We start from the raw sequence: 24,022 nt of genomic DNA, 5'->3' as shown, positions 1-24,022 counted from the left end.
GAGAGAGAGAGAGAGAGAGAGAGAGAGAGAGGGAGAGAGAAAGAGGGAAAGGGAACATGAGAGTGAGGAGAGGGAAGGAGCATACCTGGCTCTCCTTCCTCTCCTCGTGTGTGTGCATGTGTGTATGTGTGTGGAGAAGAAAGAGAGAGAGAGAGGGAGAGCGCGTTACCTTGCTTGCTTGAGCGCGCGCCAAAAACTCAGATCTCAGATCTGAGTGTTCGGACGCTCTCGGTTATTTGTTTTACCCCAGGCGGTGTCGCTATGAGCGTCGCTATGTTACTTGTAACATAGTGACGCCTATAGCGATGCCATGGTTTTTCACGTTTGAGCGTCGCACTACGAGCGTCGCTACTATTAAGTACCTCTTGTAGTGCTTTTTATGAAGTGCACTGCATTTGGCATACATGTCGAGCAAAGAAGTGCCAACCACAACGTTTTTTGTCAACATCCCCTGACTAACAAGATTGACATCAACTCTTTTACCCATACCAACATCTTGCAAAGGTAGGATATCTCCAGCACGTTATCATGGATAATAGCTGCCATCCATTATGGTAGCCTCTCTCTCTTTCTCTCTCTCTCTCTCATCTGGCAAGAAACCCTCACTTCGCATCTAGTTAAAATAGCAAAGAAATTCCCTGGTTAGTCTTGATGGGCATGGGCATATCCTCCCATGAGAGTGCTTCAAGGATCTCATTTGGCAAGAAACCCTCACTTCGCATCTTTCTGAATAGCCACCACACTTTGCGTCTAAAGAGCAGCGTGGTCTGACATCAACTACAACTCCATTAACCTCATCCGACATCTTCTTTGGTTGGGAAACTTCAAAAACCAAGAAGGAGCCCAATTGAACATTACGAGCTAAGTCTTTAGGCTTTCAGTATTGCGCTCTACATCTACAAGCTTTTCGGCCACCCAGTCCATGGCAAGCCTGAGCTCTGCAACCTCCACCGTTGTAGCATCTCACTTCATGTTTGCTAAAACCCGCTCCATGAGGTTACATTTCTACCTTCATGCTGACTAAAAGTAGTTCTCGAAGTTTTCCAATCCAGCGTCCAGTATTGCACTCGGCATCTCTCTCTTGTCTCTCCCAGTGATGAACAGCGCGTCCGCTGGCCCATCCTCTCTTGCTCAATTTGGCAACCTCTACTTTTCTTAGCCATGCAACTCGCCACTCTCACTCTTACTTTTCTTTGTCAAATGAAGTGATGCCAAGTGGAGTGCCTCTCCTTGCAACGTTTCCAAAAACGCTCTTAGATAATCAAGGTAAAAATTCTCTTATTTTTTCTCCTTTCCTCTCTCTATTTTTCTCTCTCTCTCTCTCTCTCTCTCACACACACACACACACACACACACACACACACATGCATGTTCATACACACACACAAAAATTTAGTTCTAGATTTGTTGGCTAGATGTTTGGGATCTCTCTCAATGAATAAGAAGAAGAAACTATAATAACCTTTGAGTGTGGTAGATTGGTTATCACATTACCCTCTTAAATACCAAGTCTTAAGTTCAAAACTTGTTAGATAAAGATTTGAGGTTTCTTATTGTGTTCCTTTGACATTAAAAAATAAATTTAATAAATAAATAAATATATATAAGTCTTGGCCAAGTGAAAAGTTTGTTGGAATTCTTTTTTTTTGGTGGGTTGTAATTCTCTCTCTCCCCCCCCCCTTCTCTCTCTCTCTCTCTCTCTCTCACTCTCTCTCTCTCTCTCTCTCTGCGCACATGATGCGTGGAAACGTGGAGCGCTCGAATTTCTTGAAGCTCTTAAAGATAAAATATAAAAGTAGAGTCACCCATCAAATGTGAGGGCTAGAGTTTCTTTATGGCCTTCAGAAGGAAAAGTAGAGTCATCCTTTAAATGACACATGGATGCCTCTAGGGTTTATCTCTCTCTCTCTCTCTCTCTCACACACACACACACACACACACACACACACACACACACACATCGGTGTAACAAATTTTCAATAAGTGTGTCCCTCTTCTCTTGGCATAGCGTGTACTCGGAGTGGTGAGAGAGTGATGATGGATGTATTGGGCATTTGGCTTTCCTACGTCCATCATGTTCTTCTATTTTGGCACCATTTAAGGTTCCCAATGTTTGCAAATCAAGATTAAGTGTATTTTTACCAATAAAATTGCAAATTTCTAGCTACATTCCAAGCTTTCCTTAAAGAAAGTCGACAAAATTTTTGCAAGTTTTACTGCAAATATCATCAACGCTTTAAATTTTGACCTAAACTTCAAAAGAGTTTTATTTTGCATCTATTTATTTTAAAATTTCTTTGATTGGAAAATTTATTTTTGGTAAGCCTTATTCGAGACCTCTCTCTCTCTCTCTCTCACACACACACACACACACACACACATACACATGCGCGCGCATGTAGCCTCGGCGGGCTCATGTTGTCCCACATTAGGTGTAGGTAGTGCCAATTCAAATCCAAGACCATTCGACTATGGCTCTTTCTGCAAAGTTACAACGTGCAATGTGCACATTCTCAGTGCCAAAAAGATAATGATACATACATCTGCCAAGTGTAAGATTTTAGTTCAACGTTATATGATGTGTGAAAGCTTCAAAAGCTTGACATTTTTTGAAGTTCGAGTATAAATTTCAAGGTTAAATGTGCATTTGTGTAAAAAGGAAAGGAGAGTTCTTTATGGCCTTCAAAATGCAAAATTGAACTGCCACCCTTCAAATGGTTTTGTAAAACAAAAGTAGTCACTTTCAAATTTGAGGGTTGGAGTTAAACTACAAGGCCTTGTCAAAGTTTATAAATAAAATAAATATAGACAAAGTACTTAGTTTTTTAACCTTTTGCCAGAACTCAGACTTTTCATTTTCTACCCTTCACTTTTGCATTTCAAAATAGATGTTTCTTAAGTTCTTTCTTGAAATGAACAAGAGTGTGAAACATGGAGACCCTCTCCTTGTTGAAAAATTTAAGCTACTTCATATATAGTATAAATGTAGCATTGGAAAAGATAATGTGAAAGGCTTTCTCTTCAGAGCTTTCAAGACTTTTAATGCTCCTTTGAGGGATATTTGTCAATCACCAAGAATTGAACTACCTTCATCCATATGGATACTAAGGCCTTTAGAGGACAAAAATAGCATTTAAAAGACTATGATGTCTTTCTATTCACAAGACTTTCAAGGTCCTATTGGCTTTACTACTTTTGTTTTTCATTACATAGAATCTCCCCAAGATCCTTTAGCATCTCCAATTAGCATGTCCATGCACGTCACCATTTAAAACCAAGCTTAATGAGTAGCATTTGAACTCATCACGTACATACTATGAAACTCAATCTAAACCACTAGGCTGGTCGCCTTGACTGCCCTTAGGGCTCCCTTAAGCACTAAAAAAAACAAAATAAACCCCCCCCCCTCCGCCCCCCCCCCCACCCTACCCCTACCCCCCCTTTCTCCTTTCGCTTTTTTTCCCCCACCCTTCCCTTTTCCTTTCTTCCCCCCCCCCCAAACGAATTAATTAATGGTTTGTGAAAAAGTCGTTTTGGTTGCCTACTCACAAGACTTTCAAGGCCCATTGGGAAACTTGTCAAGCAATGAAATTTGAACGACCTTCACCCATAGTGCACTAAGGCCTTTGGAATGCCAAAAAATAAATGGGCTTTTTCGTATTATAAGATGCACATATTGTTGAATCTTATATTCATTTCCTTGGTAGATTCCTTCGAATCTAGACGTTTCCTCTTAAGAAGGACCTTACCTTGCTTTCAAAGGGAATGAATGGGTTTTGATCTCGACCCCTTGAGGAGTTGAACCCTTTGCATGCTCACGTAACCATATGTCTTAACACACTACACTTACGGTCAGAGGGGTTCGTTAAAAAGAAAAAAACAATGGGACCTCTTGTCTTGCTTCATCTCCATCACCTTCACCTCTTGCTTCGAGGCTACTTCTGTTTGATGCCAACTCCTTCATCGCAACCTTTGCCTCTTGCCTCCCTTCCCCTTCATTTTTTTTTCCTTTTCAGTGTTGGCATAAGCATCGTAGTTGATTCTCCCTTTGTGGGGCAAGCTTGTACATGATTCTCCCTTTGTTTCTTAAAATAAAAATAAAAATTCGTAGGGACGTATTACTTGTCTTACAAAGAAAATTGAACGACGTTCACCTTTGGGGGCTAAGCCTTCGCACGCCAAAAAGCAGCACTTTAAAAAAAAAAAAGAGAGAGTAGGAACTTGAAATTACAAAAAGCAGCACTTTGATCTCTCTCTCTCTCCCCCCGCGGAATGGCGCGGTAGGATCTACTGAACTCAGCAACACGATGGAGCATCAAAATCACTCGTTGCAGAGCGCCGATGAAGAGCCTCTACTTCGTGGTGCCACCCCTCCCTCCGGTTCGAATAGCAGTCTAAGAGATCTCCATCTCTTAAGCACCAGCTTCCTCTTCGTCTTCCTAGCATATAGCGCCACTCAGAACCTTGAGAGCAGCGTCAATGCGGTAGGCAGTCTTGCTTTACTGCTAGAGTAAGAATACATTTTTAGCATTCTAGGAATTACGTCCCTTTATTTCAGGCCGCTCATAGGGGCTTGCTTATTGGAGAGAGAGAGAGAGAGAGAGAGAGAGAGAGAGAGAGAGAGAGATGTATTGTTGACAGCCCAAAAGGCCAAAATGACTTATGGTCCAAAAAGTTACACTCACCTGAGGTGGGATACAATTTGTGTGGAAAAATAAATACAATTATAATTGGACCATAGCTCAGTTGATAAGGTGCTAGAACAGTGTATTCAAGGTTAAGGGATTGCTGAGTCTATCTTGATTTACGCAAGCCTGGGGACGTCTTCCAGGCTACTGAAAACAAGCATTGATTTTTTAAAAAATTGCCTAATGTAAAACCACTAGGCTCTCTAGACGCTCGTATCTTCTTAAGAGTCCCCTAGAGACATCTTAACTCTAATAGGAAGGGGAGAAGTTGCTACTATGGTGGAATGTGTACAAGGAGGGGAAGTCTCTCCTCCATGGAAGAGGGCTGGCTCCGAAACAAGATAGGAAGAAGATGATCCGAGCCTCAAGGCCCTCAAGATGCTCAAAGAAAATGTGTACTCTCATTCCTCAATTAAATCAATTGCACATCTTTGTGGAATCATCGAATCTCTGGCTCCCATGGGCCTATTGCTAAGGGAATTCTAGCGTGCATCCTTGCAAGGAGCAGCTCTTTCAAGGGCTCACCTTCGGGCTATAGTTTCCCTCGGTTGAGTAGGGCCAATGGGCCCAAGACCATCTTTTTGTGAGGGGGGTAAAGTAATAATTGCCACCTTAGCACTTGCAAGTTGTCCATCCCTACAAGAACATAGAATGTTCTCGATAAGCGTGTGAATCTGGCCCATCTAGGAACTCCAGAAGATTAAAGCAAGAGGTAATGTATCATACTATCGACAAGAGCATCTGGTTGGCCACCACTATCCTTCTTACCACGAAAAGATGTGTAGAGCTCCAATGAAGAAGCTTCCTCATAGGAGAGGCACAATTTCCTTCTCATGTGTCAAATCCTACCTAGTAGCCCAAGTATCATCTTGTGCCAATTGAACAGTGTACCAACACATGCTTGTTCAAAGGTGGCACTCGAGAAGATCCAACCATAGTAGCCATGAAGTTTCAAGACGTTTGTTTGAAACGAGCTTTAAAAGTTTTGAAACGGTTTTCCTACACTAAGAAAACGCCACCTCGTCATTTCATCAACAATTATGAGTGAAAAGCCATAGATATCCAGATTCCATGTGCAAAGCTCATTCATATAATGCCTTGACGCCGAGATCACTCATAAAAGACTAGGAGATCAGAGAGAGTCCAAAAGCCATTATGAGTTAAGAATGCAACAAGTGTGTAAGACCATGCGACAAAGACTAGTAGGAAGCGTTCACCATCAAAACGTTTCGAGGGAAGTTTCAAAATGTTAAAAATGTTTCGTAAGTACCTGGTTGGCACTTTGCGACGAATGGGATTTTGAGAGTAGTGGGTCTATACTCCATAGATCCGCTTCTAGTGCTGTGACTATTGGTGGATTTATGGTTTGAGGCTTTGGCTTATCTCATTGAGTGTGGTAGTGCCATTGGTGTTAGAGTTCAAATTCCTGTCCGGTGGTGGCTCCAGTATCTCCTAGGAGTAGATTAAGGAGTGAGGGCTGTTTTGTGGCTGTGCCCGGCCGTATTTGAGGTAGACGTATTTGTTCTCGGCGATGCACTCCACGGTGTTGCTCACCCGATAGGTTGGCATGAGGCGGGACCCCCGTTCCAAGGTTTCTCGGGGTCAGTTGCCACAAGACGGGCACCACGTGCCAATAGAAAAGAATAGACTGAACAAACTTTTAGCACTTCAATAACAACTGAACTGAGAGAGAAACGACATGCGACAAGGAGTGGCGGAATTCCACGCCAGAGAGTATTGGCCCCAAACCTTGGCGCCCCTTTCGGTATTTCTTTATATTACTGTTGATTCGCAAAGTACAACAACCGGGGAGCACCTCCTCTGCAATCTGCGCGCTAAAGAGTGCCAGAGAGGGCCCCCAAGGCTCATATTTAAAGGCCCAAAGCCTAAAAGCATCAAATATGAAAAGCTGATCCAAAAAAATCACTTTCTTAAAATTTTGGGATTTCCCTAAAAATCCGCTTTGATTTGTGGAACGTCCGTACAGGTGCCACATCATCATATTTTGATGTGCAAAGTCTTTTGACTATGTTTTGCTTTATTTTTAATGCCTTTATGTCACTTGGGCCCCATCGGACGGGGTCCCGTAAGTTGGTGGGAACTCTTCTTTGAAAATAGGCCAATCATCAAGACTTCGTAAGTCTGTAAAACTTCTTCTTCTTCTTCTGTTGCTTCTTCTTAGGGTTTTGGCTTCTCGGTTAGGATCTGTAGGTTGGCTCCGTTCTTCAGTGGCTTGACACGTCAGCAATTTGTGACATCCCCCCTTCTTGAAAGGAAGTAATCGTCTGCGATTACAACATATCTGCAAAACAACTCAATTTAGCTCAAAAATTTCGGAGGGACAATCAATTTGCAATTTTTTTTGTTAAGGAGTTGGCTTCTCCTCTCGGCTCTTTTGATCAAGGAGTTGGCTTCTCCTTTCGTCCAGATCGGAACTCTTGATATGCTGGCGTAGTAAAATTAGCCATCACACTCAGGCCACACTGATCTTCCACGGGTGTCTTGATGCACTAAAATTACATACCCAGACAATCTCATCCAGTTAGGAATATTTAGTGGTTGGCACATCACAACAAGGTTGCATCCGTACGTACGTACAGATTCTATCCGTATCGTACGGTTCAGTATGTACGGATAGGTTCCCCCCCCCCCCCCCCCCCCCCCCCCCCCCCCCCCCTCCCTTCTTCTCTCTCTCCTGGTGGGTCCCCCAATCCTATTTCAGCCTTCATCGTCATTTTCAGTCCTATTTCAGCCTTGTTTCAGCTGAGTGTGCGGTTTTTAGTGCTTACTAGTTATTAGAGTCCGGACTCCAGACTTCTGTCTTGGATTTATCATTTTCATGATTCATAATGTATTTATTTTGATGCTCTTAGTTTTATGTGACCATGATAGTAGACATCTGATACTATTTGTTTGTAGACTTTGATCAATGGTTAGCTAATCTTAGCTTTGCCTTTTCATTGTTCAGTTAGAGTCGTGGACTCCATTTTTGGTATTTGTAACGGTGTACTGTTGATTTTCTAGTCTTTATTTGAAGTCCTGGTGAATACATAAGTTAATGTATGAAGTACTCTCAGTTTTAGGCTTTGTGGAAAAAAGGATGAATTTTTAGTACCTAAAAACTCTATCCATTCTGTACTACGTATCTTACGTACCGAATTTGTACCGAACACTACGTACCTAACTACCTTGCATCACAATGCAACACAAATGCTCACATATGCATGTTACAAGACATAGAAACATAAAGCCGCCGATGAACACTCCCCCCGCAAATAACCATCTTGGTCCAGGCCATGAGCTGTTCAATGATTCCCTCATCACTCCTCCGCAAATAACCTAAAAAGGTCCGGGTCATGGGATATAGAGGCCTTTTATAACCAAACGTCCCCCAGATTGTAGCCTGCGTCGTTTGGAGGTGCTGAGAGTAACCACTGCTCAGACTTCTTAATACTCCCCCCGTAAATAACCATGCAGGTCCGGGCCATGAGTAAAGACAACACTTTTCAATCATTCAATACTCCCCCCGCAAATAACCACGAGGGTCCGGGCCATGAGTATGAGGGAGTAAAATCACCAATCATTGAAACTAGTATTAAAACCAGAGTCAAACATTTTAAATCGGCACCAAAACAGGTTCAAAACAGATATCATCCATTTCAAACAAATTTCAAACAGGATCACCAAACAAGTTCTCAAACAGATTTCAAACTTAAAAAGCAATCTCGACATTAGCCGAGCTCGAAAAGTCGATTGACTTTCCATCCTGGAACAATGTTTCTTTGGCGATGGTAGTCCCAAGATAGCAATCGCACCGAACCTCCAAGGTTATCAACTCGAGAAGAGACATCTATTGAGAGATGTCGAGGAATTTCAAGATATAATCTGCTAGGGTTTCCATGGAAAGCATTTCAGAATACCCAACTTTGCCAGAAGTTGCACTCCGAAGGAAGATGTCAGCAACCATATAACTTGGGGCAAAGTTTTTCTTGAAAGCTTGCCAAGTCCTTGGAAGTGTGCGGCTTGGTAGCTATAGACATCAACATCTGCATGGCACTGCCTCTGAGAAAAACAACAGCTCGAAACAAATCTTGGATCCTTCTCTTGCAAGTGATCTTTATGGCTCATGCCCTGTAAGACACGAGTGATGAAGACGGGAGCGTGCCCGATGCGTGATGTATGAAGGGTGGGAGTTGCCAATAAGTCTGGGGTCGGGACCTGGAAGATACTTCAAATAAAAGTCCATTAATCTCTGGTTTTCTTTGTCTGCTCTTTGGTAGGACCGGTATGCTTTCAGAAAAGCACACGACTAATGCTTTGATACCACTGCCACAAGACGGGCACCACGTGTCGATAGAAAAGAACAGACTGAACAAACTTTTAGCACTTCAATAACAACTGAACTGAGAGAGAGAAACGACACGCGACACGGAGTGGGGAATTCCACGCCAGAGAGTATTGGCCCCAAACCTTGGTGCCCCTTTCGGTATTTCTTTATATTAGTGCGGATTTGTAAAGTACAACAACCGGGGAGCACCTCCTCTGCAATCTGCGCGCTAAAGAGTGCCAGAGAGGGCCCCCAAGGTTCATATTTAAAGGCCCAAAGCCTAAAAGCATCAAATATGAAAAGCTGACCCAAAAAAATCACTTTCCTAAAATTTCGGGATTTCCCTAATAATCTGCCGCGAATTGCGGAACGTCCGTACAGGTGCCACGTCATCATATTTTGATGTGCAAAGTCTTTTGAGTGGGCTTTGCTTTATTTTTAATGCCTTTATGTCACTTGGGCCCCATCGGACGGGGTCCCGTAAGTTGGTGGGAATTCTTCTTTGAAAATAGGCCAATCGTCAAGACTTTGTAAGTTTGTAAAACTTCTTCTTCTTCTTCCGCTGCTTCTTCTTAGGGTTTTGGCTTCTCGGTTAGGATCTGTAGGTTGGCTCCGTTCTTCAGTGGCTTGACACGTCAGCAATTTGTGACAAGAGTCTCGAGTGCTCTGCAGTTTTGCTACTAAATATGTGTGTCAGGTCACTTCTAGTGAGTTTACATATTTATTAGCATTACATATTTATCAAGATCGTGGTGTTTTGAAGTAGGTAGGGCAATTCTAGGAATTGCGTATATATGCAACCCACTGAGCTCCTGCGTTTGGGCACTCTCTCTCTCTCTAGCGTTTTCTACTGCTAGCATTTTTTGTGTGCGCGGCTTCATCCTCTTTCTAGCGTTTTTGCTCACCAACTCTCTCTCTCTCTCTCTCTCTCTCTCTCTCTCTCTCTCTGTGCGGTGTTTTCCACCTGCGATCTCCCCCCCTTGCTAGCGTTACCCTTCCCTTGCTGTGTCCACACCCTCTCGGTGTGGCATTGCTTGCGGTGAGTTCCCGTGCTCGTACGGTGGGCGGTTCGATCTAGGAGCTTGAGTTTGAGGAGATCCATCGTGATAGATCCGAGATCTATTGGTTGCCCGGTCCGGAGAGGAGGTTTGCTCGTGGTTGTAGACAAGTTCATCACCTGATTCACCCTTTTCCGTTGCACCTTTGCATGGTATCAAAGCCATGTTGTGCTCTTGAATTGGATCGGTGATTTGTGCGAGTTTTTGGTGCTGAATTTCCACGACGAAAAGAGACGGTTTGCTGTTTTTTCGGCGTTTTTCTTGCGCTACGTGGACATGTTTAGCCACAGTCAGCATGATCCAGTAGCTTAGGACTGAGCCTTGCACTTTGTGAGCCTCTAGCAGGACGCGCATGCCCCGGCCTGTCATAGTCCCTCTCTTGCACAGTATAACATTCCAGCATTTGGGCATTTACCACGTGTGAACTGCCCCTTAGCATGACATTTAGTAATAACTCATTTTCAACCCAATAATTGGATGGTCGTGGGACTGCCTATTAGTTTGCTCGACCCAGCCTTTGGTTGGGTACATAGGCAGCCAGGGGGCAGCGCTTGTAGGAGGAAGCAAGGGGAGGTGCAAGTCAGCTTTTCCATCAGGTTTTCCTAAGCATTTTCAGCCTCCCATGACCAACGTTTCCAGCACAAGGAAGCCAGCGTTTGTAGCCCAAGACAGCCAGCGTTTTCAGCTCTGGAGCGTTGCAGATTTCAGCCCCTAGCCTCATCGTGGTTGCAAACCCCTACCATCGACCTCGCTAGCAGTTTGGCATTCAGCCATAGCCTCATCGTCATTGTCATCGTCACCGTCGTCGACACAATAACCAGTACGAGTACACAACATCAGTAGCATCAATACCCATTAGCATCAGCATCTCAACATTCAGTCATTGTATGAGCATTTGTGCAAGATTAAAGAAAGTACTTGCTTTGGCAACAGAGCAAGGGGGCCCTTGAGGGTTTGGGACCCGACATACCATGTCTCTTCTCTCTCTCTCTCTCTCTCTCTCTCTCTCTCTCTCTCTCTCTCTCTCTCGCCGGGAGAGAGGATTACCACGAATACATGGTTTTCAGTGGGAGTCTTTACATCGAGGATGTACACGCCAGCACATCCCGTGGGTGAGGAGTGGCCATACTCTTTAGATAGGCTCTTCACAACAGATTACAGATTGTTGCCCAGGACCCATAGGCCTGCTACATGTGGATTCGCTTTGAGCTCTCATGAGACAGGACCGTCTACATTGCCCTGTGCTACTTTGCTCCCACAGGTTCCAGATTCGCCTCTACTGACCAGGAGTCAATAGAGGCATGCCTTTCGGAGGAGATTATGGAGTACTCCGCACTTGGTTAAGTTTTCCTTATGAGGGACTTCAATGCTCGTACGCGCAGTGAGTAGTGTGAGGCATATGACCACGAGGACCCAAAGATACTACACACTCTACATGAGGAGGCTTCGGTGAGAGATTCAACAGACACGGCTCCATTCACGGCCTACGGGCGACATCTACTTCAACATGGCTCCCAGCATCGTCTTGTTATTTATAACGGGATGGCCCAGTGGCCCACTTCAGGGAGCTTGAGTTGTGGAGTTGCACAGGGAGGGGGGAGTACAATCGACTACATTCTGGGACCCAGGGAGGCTCTATCCTCCACACTTCAGCCATTAGCTCTTTTCCACACACCACCCACACAGGATGCACCCCCCCTCCTGGGCTATGCCTCAGAACCGATGGTATGGTGATGAGTGCAGAGAGCTATACCGACGCCTCCGCGCACGACGGGCCCTGGGAGAGATCACAGAGAGAGAGGCCAAGCAGCAGATGAAGACAAACGCAGAAAGCGGCGAGCATTTGAGGAGGCACAGGAGCTTGAGCTATATCGCCTATTCATGAGCATGGATAGTGCGACGGCATGCGCACCCTCCGCGAGCCACGTCCGACTACACCTATTGAGGATCCACAGATATGGCATGATTATGCAGAGAGACTATATGAGGTGCCTAGACAGCCTCCCATCCCACAGCCACTCGAGCCACGACCCACACCCTCCTCCTCCTTCATAGCAGTCATGGTAGAGAGATCCATTCACCGCATGCAGCACACACGATCAGCTGACCATGCTGGATTACAGAGTGAGCACATCATATACGCGGCATCCACTATCGCCCCGTTGATTGCACATGTCTTCAACCGGGCTATAGGGGAGGGCTTCCTAGAGGAGTGGACACAACACACCATAGTGCCTATCCACACCCTGGACCCACAGAACTACAAGACCATCATGATTGGCCACACGATGGCCAAGCTGTATAGCGTAGTACTTGAGGTAGAGCTCAGCTCATATGCAGAGACCGAGGGTCTACGAGCCCCAGGCAAGGCAGGTTTTGGACGAGCTTTCTCCACCATCGATCACATCTTCGTCCTGCGCTGCCTCATTGATGGGGCAAAGGCGCGGAAGAAGAGACTCTACTGCTGCTTTGTGGATTTCCGCAAGGCCTTTGATACAGTTCCACGCGAGAGGCTCTTCCAACGCCTCCAGAGTCTCAGGATACCTTAGCAGAGATGATTTGGGCCATATACGCTCTCTACGAGCGGGTGACTGGTCGCGTTCGATGCCCAGGAGGTTTGTCAGAGACCATTGCTAGCACCATTGGTGTTAAGCAAGGATACCCACTCTCCCCGACACTATTTGGACTCTATATTGACGAGATCTCCGACTACATACTGCGAGCAGGAGGGGAGGGGAGCGACTTGGCAGGTACTCCAGTCCACATCATGCTATATGCTGATGATATGGTGTTGTTAGGTGCAGCGGAATGAATTTTGAACTTTGCTCAAGATGAGTGCTCCGAACTGTGCTCAAGGGTTCCTTTTACTTACGGAAGGGAGAGCCTTCCGTTCCTTTAGTGAGAGAGTGCAATGGACACAAACAAAGTGAATGGACACTGTGAATGGAAGTGCATGAGACTGAGAGATAGAGAAGAGAATACGACACCAAAGACGTAAAACCCTCCTCCGAAGGCCCCACTCTCTATGGCGAGAGCGGTCTACTTATGATTGCACAAATCTCTACAATGCTTGGACTTGCCGACGATGTCGACGATAATGAGGACAACGACGAGACACGCTGAAATCTGAAAACTCTAAGGGCTGAAATCTGCAAATCTTGTATCTGCTGAATTCCGACTCTATGTCGGTGACGATGTCGATGGCGACGATGCGACGACGACGCGCTGAAAACACAGATGCTGAAAATCTGCGTTGGAAACCGTAAACCTTGCGGAAATTGACCGTGCGGCGAGGACTTGCTATGGGAAGGTGAGATCTGTGAGGTTCAGGACTTGATCTGCGGTGTTTGACTGCTGAAAACTGAAAATGTTGATGGTTCTTGATGTTCCGTCGCGATGATCTGCAAAAATGCTGAGGTTGTGATGCAAACCAAAAACGCTAGTGCTGAAATTGTCTTTTGCTATCGCCGGATGTCTTGCAAATGCAAAACGCTAGGCTGATCTGCTGTGTCGTGTTGACGCCAGGGCTGATCTGCTGTGCACAAATCGCCAAGGCTGATCTGATGCAAAAACGCTAGGTCTTTGTGGAGAGAAAACGCCAGAGTTGTCGCAGGGGTTGGTCTTGCTGAGAAGTTGCCTTTTGAGCAAGGTGCTCCTGCTGCCTCTTCTGCCAGAAAGTGCTAGCTCTGGTTTGCTTATATACAAACTTACTCAATTTGCCCTACCTACTTTCCAACAAAAGTCACTTAAAAATAATAAGTGAAAAATATTAAAAATAGGGAAAATAGGCTAAATGCAGTGGAAAATTTCCCTGAAGGATTCTGATGGGAATGCTTATGATCATGCTGTGTGCAACCAGAGGATATGCATCTACACTAAGTGTTTGGACATGCATGGTCTTCGAACAAACTCACAAAAGTGCCAGATCACTTCTAAATCTAAACTGACTGGACTGACTGAACCCTTGTTGTGCTGTAGCTTGTCCACGGACACATCGGGTTGGATGTGTCACGTGACATCCCCTCCTTTTCAAAGTGAGGTATTGGTACCAAACTGTATGGCGTCGAGGGAGATCGCCAATAACATCCGGAATCCTGGAAAGAACTCTTCGTCGGCCCACTCTGATGTGTGGGTCGTGCAATACTTGAACTTCATAAAGGTCTACAACGTTTGCTTCTTTGGGCACGCCGAAAGCGACACAAAATATTCTGTGGCTCCTTAAATGCTTCAACTTCGTCGCGAGTCATGCTTCTTTCTTCTTCAAGAATCTCTATGGCTGAAAATTCTTAAAACCATTTCCAACACAAAACCATGAACATACCTATTCCATGTAAAGTGATTGGAAAAAATCTTGTCTTCCTCAAAGACTGTGCATGCAATGTAGATGAACAAAGAGACGGAGTGCCAAACCGTTCACCACACACACGCAAACAATGAGATTGAATCTTTCTCTTGTGATCTAGAGCAATCAACTGTGGCAATTCACAACGGAAATGCCCATGCTTGGTGCTCATACTTTCATGTGCTCTTTCTACAAATGTGTCATGCCAAGGAAGAGACATGGAATGTGACATCCTTGAATGCATACTTTTCATGAACAATCCGCATACATTCGTGCTCATTTATGAGTGAAACGTGCTCAACGTACAATATGTCATGCCTAGTAAAAGGGATCACAAAAAGACCTTGACGAAAATACAAGAACCGATCACGAATGAAACACGCGAACAATGTGTGCGTATGAATCATGCGAACACATAATACTTCCTGGTGAGGGTTCTTTGGACCGAGGCTCGAGAGCCAAGATCGGTTCTTCCTGAAGGGGTGCTTTGGACCTAGGCTCGAGAGCCAAGATCAGTTCTTCCTGAGGGGGTTCTTTGAACCTTGACTCGAGAGCCAAAATCGGTTCTTCGTGATTGATTGTCTCTGCAATGAGGTTAGTTTCTCTAGAGAAAGTATCAACTAACACATCATCCTTGTGAACAATCACATCATCTTCATGCAAATCATCATGCTTGTGAGAAATCACATCTTGATCATGCAAATCATCATGCTCATCATTATCATTCAAATCATCATGCTTATCATTGTCATTCAAATCATCATGCTCATCATTATCATTCAAATCATCATACTTCTCATAATCATGCAAATCCTGTGTGTCATGCTTGGGAGAAGAAGAGACTCAGAGAGTCTCCGTCTCCTGAATCTCTTGCATCTGTGCTTGCCCTTGAGACAAGAGTCGCAAGAACTTTTTCATGTGTTGGTGGCTCTTTTCTTTTCTTGCTTTGTTCTTGCGATCAAATTTGGCTTGACTTTCTTTTTCTTCCAAGTCATACTGACGCTCTATGGCTGCCATTTCTTCTTTGTAGGCCTTTCTATCTGCTTCTCTTTCAGTTTTTCGTGCTTTGCGGTCCAACTTCATGTCCATCACCATCTTGTCAAAAGCCTCCATAGGAGTTAGTGCAATCCTTGACGTAGATGGGGAAGGGGGAGGGTCGGAAAAACCTCCTGGTGGGGAAAATTCTTCTTCGCCTCTCTCATGCTCACCACCACCAAGCAAAGTATCCATTCCGCTTCGAGTGATGACCATCCACTAAAGTCTTGGGTTCTTGTGGTCTTGGGTTCTTAAGTTCACGAGGAACTTAGGTTCTTGTGGGTCTTAGGTTCTTGAGGTTCATGAGGGTCTTCTTTCGCTTGCAATCTGTGTTTGAGAAGGATCTTCTCGTCACCCGAGTTCTGCTCTTTTCTGCGGGCGCACCCCTTGGCGGTCTTGCGCTCACACCAAGGTTGCTTTTTCCCACCTCACGTCGATTGGCCGGCCGCAAAATGCACGGTCCGCTCTCAATGAGTGAAAGGAGGCACAAGGGGAGGCTGGACAAGCCCTTCTTTCCTGGGATTCCTGTCACTCTTCAAAAACACGATTAGGAATCGACACGTCCAAGCGAACTTGGGCTCGTGCGATCTCTACAAGCAATTTTTTTTTTGGTGGTTCTTATGGTTCTTTCCTTGAGTGATACAGAACACTGCCAAAGCTCTAATACCAATGTTAGGTGCAACAGAATGAATGTTGAACTTTGCTCAAGATGAGTGCTTCGAACTGTGCTCAAGGGTTCCTTTTACTTATGGAAGGGAGAGCCTTCCGTTCCTTAGTGAGAGAGTGCAATGGACACAAACAAAGTGAATGGACACTGTGAATGGAAGTGCATGAGACTGAGAGATAGAGAAGAGAATACGACACCAGAGACGTTGTAAAACCCTCCTCCGAAGGCCCCACTCTCTATGGCGAGAGCGGTCTACTTATGATTGCGCAAATCTCTACAATGCTTGGACTTGCCGACGATGTCGACGACGATGAGACGGGCTAAAATCTGAAAACTCTAAGGGCTGAAATCTGCAAATCTTGTATCTGTTGAATTCTGACTCTATGTCGGTGACGATGTCGATGGCGACGATGCGATGACGACACGCTGAAAACGCAGATGCTGAAAATCTGCGTTTTCCGGGCTGAAATTGTAAACCTTGGGGAAACTGACGGTGCGGCGAGGAACTGCTGCGGGAAGGTGAGATCTGTGAGGTTCAGGACTTGATCTGCGGTGTCTAACTGCTCAAATTGAAAACGTTGATGGTTCTTGATGTTCCGTTGCGATGATCTGCAAAAACGCTGAGGTTGTGATGCAAACCAAAAACGCTAGGGTTGAAATTGTCTTCTGCTGTCGCCGGATGTCCTGCAAATGCAAAACACTAGGCTAATTTGCTGTGTTGTGTTGACGCCGGGGTTGATCTGCTCTGCACAAATCACCAAGGTTGATCTGATGCAAAAACGCTAGGTCTTCTGTGGAGAGAAAACGCCAGAGTTGTCGCAGGGGTTGGTCTTGCTGAGAAGTTGCCTGTTGAGCAAGGTGCTCTTGCTGCCTCTTCTGCCAGAAAGTGCTAGTTCTGGTTTGCTTATATACAAACTTACTCAATTTGCCCTACCTACTTTCCAACGAAAGTCACTAATAAGTGAAAAATGTCAAAAATAGGGAAAATAGGCTAAATGCAGTGGAAAATTTCCCTGAAGGATTCTGATGGATTCCGATGGGAATGCTTATAATCATGCTGTGTGCAACCAGAGGATATGCATCTACACTAATTGTTAGGTGCAGCGGAATGAATGTTGTATTTTCTCAAGATTAGTGATCTTTATTGCTCAAGGTTCCTTTTAGTTCTTTAGGGAAAGAGAGAGCTTTCCGTCTTGTAGAGTGCTGTGGTCACGAACAAAGTGAGTGGATATTGTGCGTGCAAGTGAATGAGACTGAGAGAAGGAGAGAGAAGAGATACGACACCCGAGAGGTTGTAAAACCCTCCTCCGAAGGCCCCACTCTCGTCGGCGAGAGTGGTCTACTTTGATTGCACAAAGGTGTACAATGCGTATGCAATGGACTGATGCAATGGGACTATGCCGGTGACGACGACGGTGATGACACGATGACGACGACGACGGTTGAAATCTGAGATCTTCTAATTGCTGAATTTCGGGACTGTTTCGGTGGCTGAAAATGATTGTTTTGGCTGCGTTTTCTTGGCTGAAAAATGAGGTTTCTTAGGGCTGAAAACTGATGGTCTTTACGGGCTGAATCTGCTACACTTTAGGTGAATATTACCGGTCTTAATTTGATGCTGAAATCCAAAAACGCCAGGGGCTGAAATTAGTCCTTCTGTCGCCGGGGTTCTGCAAATGCAAAAATGCTAGGCTGATCCGCTGTGTCGTGATGACGCCGGGGCTGATCTGCTGTGCACAAATCGCCAAGGCTGATCTGATGCAAAAACGCTAGGTTGATGGATCTGCTCCAAAAACGCTAGGCCTCTTGGGGGGGTTCTGCTGAGAAGTTGCCTGTTGAGCATGTGCTCCTGCTGGCTCTTCTGCCAGAAAGTGCTAACTTTGGTTTGCTTATATATTAACTTAGCAAAATTACCCTACCTACTTTTGTTGGAAAGTCACTTAGAAATAATAAGTGAAAATTCCAATAAATAGGAAAATAGGCTAAATGCACTGGAAAATTCCCCTAACTGATGCTAATGGATTCTGATGGGAATTCCGATGATCATGCTGTGTGCAACCGGAGGATATGCATCTATGCTAAGTGACTGGGCATGCACGGTCTACGAATAGACTCACAAAAGTGCCAGATCACTGCTAATCTAGACTTGACTGAACTGACTGAACCCTGCTGTGGTGTAGCTTGTCCACGGACACATAGGGTTGGGATGTGTCACGTGACATCCCCTCCTTTTCAAAGTGAGGTACTGGTACCGAACTGTATGGCGTCGAGGGAGATCACCAACAACATCCGGAATCCTGGAAGGGACTCTTCGCCGGCCCACTCGGATGTGTGGGTCGTGCGGTACTTGAACTTCATAAAGGTGTGCAACGCTTGCTTCTTTGGGCCGCGCCGAAAGCGACACAAAGTCTTTTGAATCTGTTTGATCGAAATCAACCAACTGTGGCAAATCACAATGGAAATGGCCATGCTTGGTACTCATTCAATCATGTGCTCGTTCAGAAACTGTGTCATGCCAAGGAAGAGACATGGAATGTGACTTGCTTACATACATACTTTTCAGCTTTTCATGAACAATCCGTATACATTCGTGCTCATCCATGAGAGAAACGTGCTCAACATACAATATGTCATGCCTAGGAAAAGGGATCACATAATGATGCAGACTAAAATACAGGAAACCTTCACGAATGAAACACTCGAACAATGTGTGCGTATCAATCATGCGAACACATAATACTTCCTGTGATGGTTCTTGAGACCTAGGCACAAGAGCCAAGATCTGTGCTTCCTGAAGGGGTTCTTCTTGAGTGGGTTGTTTCTGAGGGGGTTCTGTTGACCTAGGCTCGGGAGCCAAGATCGATCCTTCGTGATCTATCGAATCTTCTTGTGGGGGATCTGTGGACCTCGACTCGAAAGCCAAGATCGATTCTTGGTGATTGATCGATTCTACAACGAGGTTAGCTTCGCTAGAAAAAGCATCAACTAACACATCATTCTTATGAACAATCACATCTTGTTCATGCAATTCATCATGTTTGTGAGAAATCACATCTTGACAATGCAAATCATCATGCTTGTCATTGTCATCCAAATCATTATGCAAATCATTGGCATCCAAATCATCATGCTTATCATTGTCATTCAAATCATGATGCTTATCTTTGTCATCCAAATCATCATGCTTGTCATTCAAATCATCATGCTTGTCATTCAAATCATCATGCTTATCATTGTTAATCAAAACATCATCATGCTTCACACAATCATGCAAATCTTGTGTCATGCTTGGGAGAAGAAGAGACTGAGAGAGTCTCCTTTCCCGATCTTGTTGCATCTGTGCCTGTATTCGAGAAAAGAGTCGCAACATCTCTTGCCTTATTGCTTTGTTCTCGCGATCAAACTTGGCTTGCATTTCTTTGTTCTCTCGATCAAATTCTGCTTCTCTTGCTTTGGCTTCCAAGCGTGCTTGCTCGCCTTCACGCGCTATGGCTGCCATTTCTTCTTTGTATTCACGATCTATGGCTGCCCTTCTTTCTTCGTAAGCCTTTCTTTCTGCTTCTCTTTCTTGGTCTAACTCCTCCATAGGAGTTCGTGCAATCTTTGTCGTAGATGGGGAAAGGTCGGAAAAACCTCCTGGTGGGGAAAATTCTTCTTTGCCTCTCTCATGCTCATCACCTCCAAGCGAAGTATCCATTCCGCTTCGAGTGATGACCATTCTGAAGTCGTGGGTTCTTGGGTTCTTACGTTCATGAGGAACTTGGGTTCTTGAGGGTCTTGGGTTCTGAAGTTCACGAGGAACTTGGGTTCTTGGGGGTCTTGAGGTTCTTGAGTTCTCGAGGGTCTTGAGGTCCTTGAGGTTCTTGAGGTTTTCTTTCGCTTGCAAATCGCGTTGGAGAAGGATCTTCTCTTTACCCGAGTTCTACTCCTTTCTGCGGGCGCACCCCTTGGCGGCCTTGCGCTCACACCAAGGTTGCTTTTTCCCACCTCACGTCGATTGGCCGGCCACTAAGTGCACGGTTCGCTCTCAAAGAGTGAAAAGAGACACAAGGGGAGGTTGGACAAGCCCTTCTTTCTTGGGATTCCTGTCACTCTTCAACAAAACACGATTAGGAATCGCCACGCCCAAGTAAACTTGGGTTCGTGCGATCACAACAAGCAAAAAAATTCTTGTGGTTCTTGTGGTTCTTTCCTTGAGTAATGCAGAACACTTCCAAAGCTCTGATACCAATGTTAGGTGCAGCGGAATGAATGTTGTATTTTCTCAAGATTAGTGATCTTTATTGCTCAAGGTTCCTTGTAGTTCTTTAGGGAAAGAGAGAGCTTTCCGTCTTGTAGAGTGCTGTGGTCACGAACAAAGTGAGTGGATATTGTGCGTGCAAGTGAATGAGACTGAGAGAAGGAGAGAGAAGAGATACGACACCCGAGAGGTTGTAAAACCCTCCTCCGAAGGCCCCACTCTCGTCGGCGAGAGTGGTCTACTTTGATTGCACAAAGGTGTACAATGCGTATGCAATGGACTGATGCAATGGGACTATGCCGATGACGACGACGACGACGACGACGACGACGGCTGAAATCTGAGATCTTCTAATTGCTGAATTTCGGGACTGTTTCGGTGGCTGAAAATGACTGTTTTGGCTGCGTTTTCTTGGCTGAAAAATGAGGTTTCTTAGGGCTGAAAACTGATGGTCTTTACGGGCTGAATCTGCTACACTTTAGGTGAATATTGCCGGTCTTAATTTGCTGCTGAAATCCAAAAACGCCAGGGGCTGAAATTGGTCCTTCTGTCTCCGGGGTTCTGCAAATGCAAAAATGCTAGGCTGATCTGCTGTGTCGTGATGACGCCGGGGCTGATCTGCTGTGCACAAATCGCCAAGGCTGATCTGATGCAAAAACGCTAGGTTGATGGATCTGCTCCAAAAACGCTAGGCCTCTTGGAGGAGTTCTGTTGAGAAGTTGCCTGTTGAGCATGTGCTCCTGTTGCCTCTTCTGCCAGCCCGGCCCGGACCTTGTTAGGTTATGCGGGAGGAGTGTTCATCGACGACTTTATGTTCTATGTCTTGTAACATGCATATGTGAGCATTTTTGTTGCATTGTGATGTGTCAACCATTGAATATTCCTAATTGGATGAGATTGCCTAGGTATGTAATTTTAGTGCATCAGGACACCCGTGGAAGATTAGTGCGGTCTAGGTGTGATGGCTAATTTTACTACGACTGAATATCAAGAGTTCCGATCTGGACGAAAGGAGAAGCCAACTTCTTGATCAAAAGAGTCCAAGGAGAAGCCAACTCCTTAAAAAAAAAAAAGAGCAAACCGATTGTTCCTCGGAATTTTTTGAGTTAACTTGAGTTGTTTTGCAGATATGTTGTAAACGCGGACGATTACTTTCTTTCAAAAAGGGGGGATGTCACAAATTGCTGACGCGTCAAGTCACTGAAGAACAGACCCAACCTTCAAATCACGGTCGAGGGGCCTAAACCCTAAGGAGCAGAAGCAGTAGAAGGAGATGACTTGGCAGCTGTACGGATTCGCGGAATTCACGACATGTTGTACTGAAAATCTAGATTTCGTGCTGGACTGTTGACGTGGCAGACTGTACGGATTTTCGCGTTTTGCGCTGGCTGTTGACGTGGCAGCTGTACGAAGTTCCGTGATTTACGTTGGCAGCTTTTGGGCATCGCTTTTGAACCAGATGCTTATGAGTTTGAAGGCTTTTCATGTAAATTGCTTTTGGGCCTAGGGCCTTTAAATATGAGGCCATGGGCTCATTCTTTGGCATGCTTCCTGGAGAAGGTGCAAAGTCTGGAGTACCGGTTTGTACTGTGTTGATGCAATAATAAAGAAATACTGAAAGGGGCACCATCGTTTGGGGCCAGCGCTCTCTTGGGGTGGAACTTCGCCACTCCTCGTCTCGTGTCCTGCTCTCTCTCTCTTTTTCAGTTCGGTTGTTATTGAAGTGCTAAAAATCTGTTCAGTCTGTTCTTTTCTATTGGCACGTGGTGCCCGTCTTGTGACACACACCCCCACACACACGTGACACACCCGAGAAGAATTTTAACGTCGTAGGAAACTATTCTAAGAGACCTTAAAGATCTATCCGACGAGGAGAGTTGAACTCGAGACTTGTTGTTCAAGAGGGAAATGGCATAACCAATTTACCACACTTGGGTGATAGAAAGGTTATACCATTTTCCTCTTCTTATTAGCACGGACACATACGCGCACGCGCACGCGCACACACACACACACACGCACCTACACACTTGAGAAGAAGAGAATGTTAATGTCATAGGAAACTATCCCATGAGACCTTAAAGATCTATCCGATGAGGAGAGTTGAACTCAAGACCTGTTATTCAAGAGGGAAATGGCATAAGCAATCTACCACACTTGAGAGAGAGAGAGAGAGAGAGAGAGAGAGAGAGAGAGAGAGAGAGAGAGAGAGAGAAATGAAATGAAATGTTATATTAACGTCTTCAAAAGGCCATAGTGATGTATGAGACCAGAAAGTTACAAGGTGGTGGATCTGATACAAAGTCAGAGTAACAAAATAACCTAACAACAGTACAAAACAAAGATATATACTATGGGATCCTAGATTGGTCGATGTGAGCTAAGTAAAAAACTAAGCGAAAAACTAAGCGAAAATGGGCGGCTTGTTGGGATAGCTGAATCACAAAAGATCTAGCATCGGTCGTTGGCGAATCTCATCAATTTCCTCCATGGTTAGTAGTTTGACCGGGCGTCGTGCATGCCTGGCCAACGTGCTCCGAATCTTCTGACGTAGCCTCTGTCGATGCTGTGTAGTCCTTCGCGTTCGTGGGTGCCTGGATTTCCCCAGTTCAATTGCTCGGTCGATCAGTGTGCCTCTGGTGTGAGACGAGGGGAAGCTCTGCTGTGGGAGTGGCTCTTGCGGCTGTCCCGTGTCTGCTCTGAAGAAGTCTGTGATCCGTCTTTGAGACTGGCTAGCCTCGCCATTCATCAGGCTCTCTCTGTGTCTGCGCAGCTCGAGCAAGAACAAACCCAGGCATCTTTGATCTTCGTATCCCATTACTCTTTAGAGTGGTCCAAAACCCTCTCTGAACAAGCAATGGAAGCGGCCTCGTATCTCGTAGTAGATGGGGCAGCGGCATGTATAATGCAGCTCTGTCTCAGGTTCCATGTCACACAAGGGGCATGTCCTGGCCTCTGCTGGTACTCCGTTGTATCTCCCAGTCTCAATCCGCATCTGGTGAGACGATGTGCGTAACTGACCAATAGCACATCGTATCCCATGAGACAAGTGGGTATCCATGTATCTGGGTCTCGTCACAAAACCATCTTCCGTAAGCTGGAGAAGGTGGTCTTTGTAGAAAGCCATCTTCGTGCCCAATTCTTGTGCTGGTTGTATCCATGTCCTCCTGGTGTCTAGCTGGGTCAGGTCTTGGCGGATGAGCTTGGTGATCTCCGACTGTGTAAGAATGAGAGATGGTGCATCCAATGAGTACTGGAATGGTGGCAGCCTGTTTATGCTGAACCCATGCGCCTGAAACCATGATGTCATCTCCCCATACCAGCATGTTGTATCTCCTTGTATGGCTAACTGTCGGGAGGACTCAAGTGCGATGCGAGCATATCTGTCTCTAGGAAGTTCCCATGTGCGGTTTATGAAGGAGACTGATCTGGTGAGCGCCTCCACCACTAGTGGGGGGGCCGCTAGCTCTGCTCGGATAATGGCCCGTGGTACTGATGCCTTGGCTCTAATGAGCCGCGAGATCATAGAGACGAGAGGTTTCTCCATGTTCCCCCATCCGTCTGTGCGACCTAGCCTCCCGTGGTGATCCAATGAAGGTCCCCATATCTCAGCCCCATAGAGCAATGCTGAAGCCACCAAGGTGTCAAAGAGCCAGAGCTTCGTC

General features: G+C 45.5%; 1 protein-coding gene across 1 annotated transcript in view; it reads left to right on the top strand.

The window, feature by feature from the left end:
- The first annotated feature begins 4,214 nt into the window (after positions 1–4,214).
- LOC147431720 (Major facilitator superfamily protein) overlaps positions 4,215–24,022 on the top strand; it is a 67,354-nt gene continuing 47,546 nt past the window's right edge. The window contains exon 1 of the mRNA XM_086494227.1: positions 4,215–4,484. Within this exon, the coding sequence (XP_086350353.1) occupies positions 4,308–4,484 (177 nt within the window). The 5' untranslated portion in view covers positions 4,215–4,307. The remainder of the gene's footprint in view (positions 4,485–24,022) is intronic.

Source organism: Adiantum capillus-veneris, chromosome 21, assembly GCF_014529385.1.
Source record: "Adiantum capillus-veneris isolate H3 chromosome 21, ASM1452938v2, whole genome shotgun sequence".
Lineage (NCBI taxonomy): Eukaryota > Viridiplantae > Streptophyta > Polypodiopsida > Polypodiales > Pteridaceae > Adiantum > Adiantum capillus-veneris.
The sequence above is the reverse complement of the archived record's forward strand: the minus strand, read 5'-3'. Positions and strand labels throughout refer to the sequence as shown.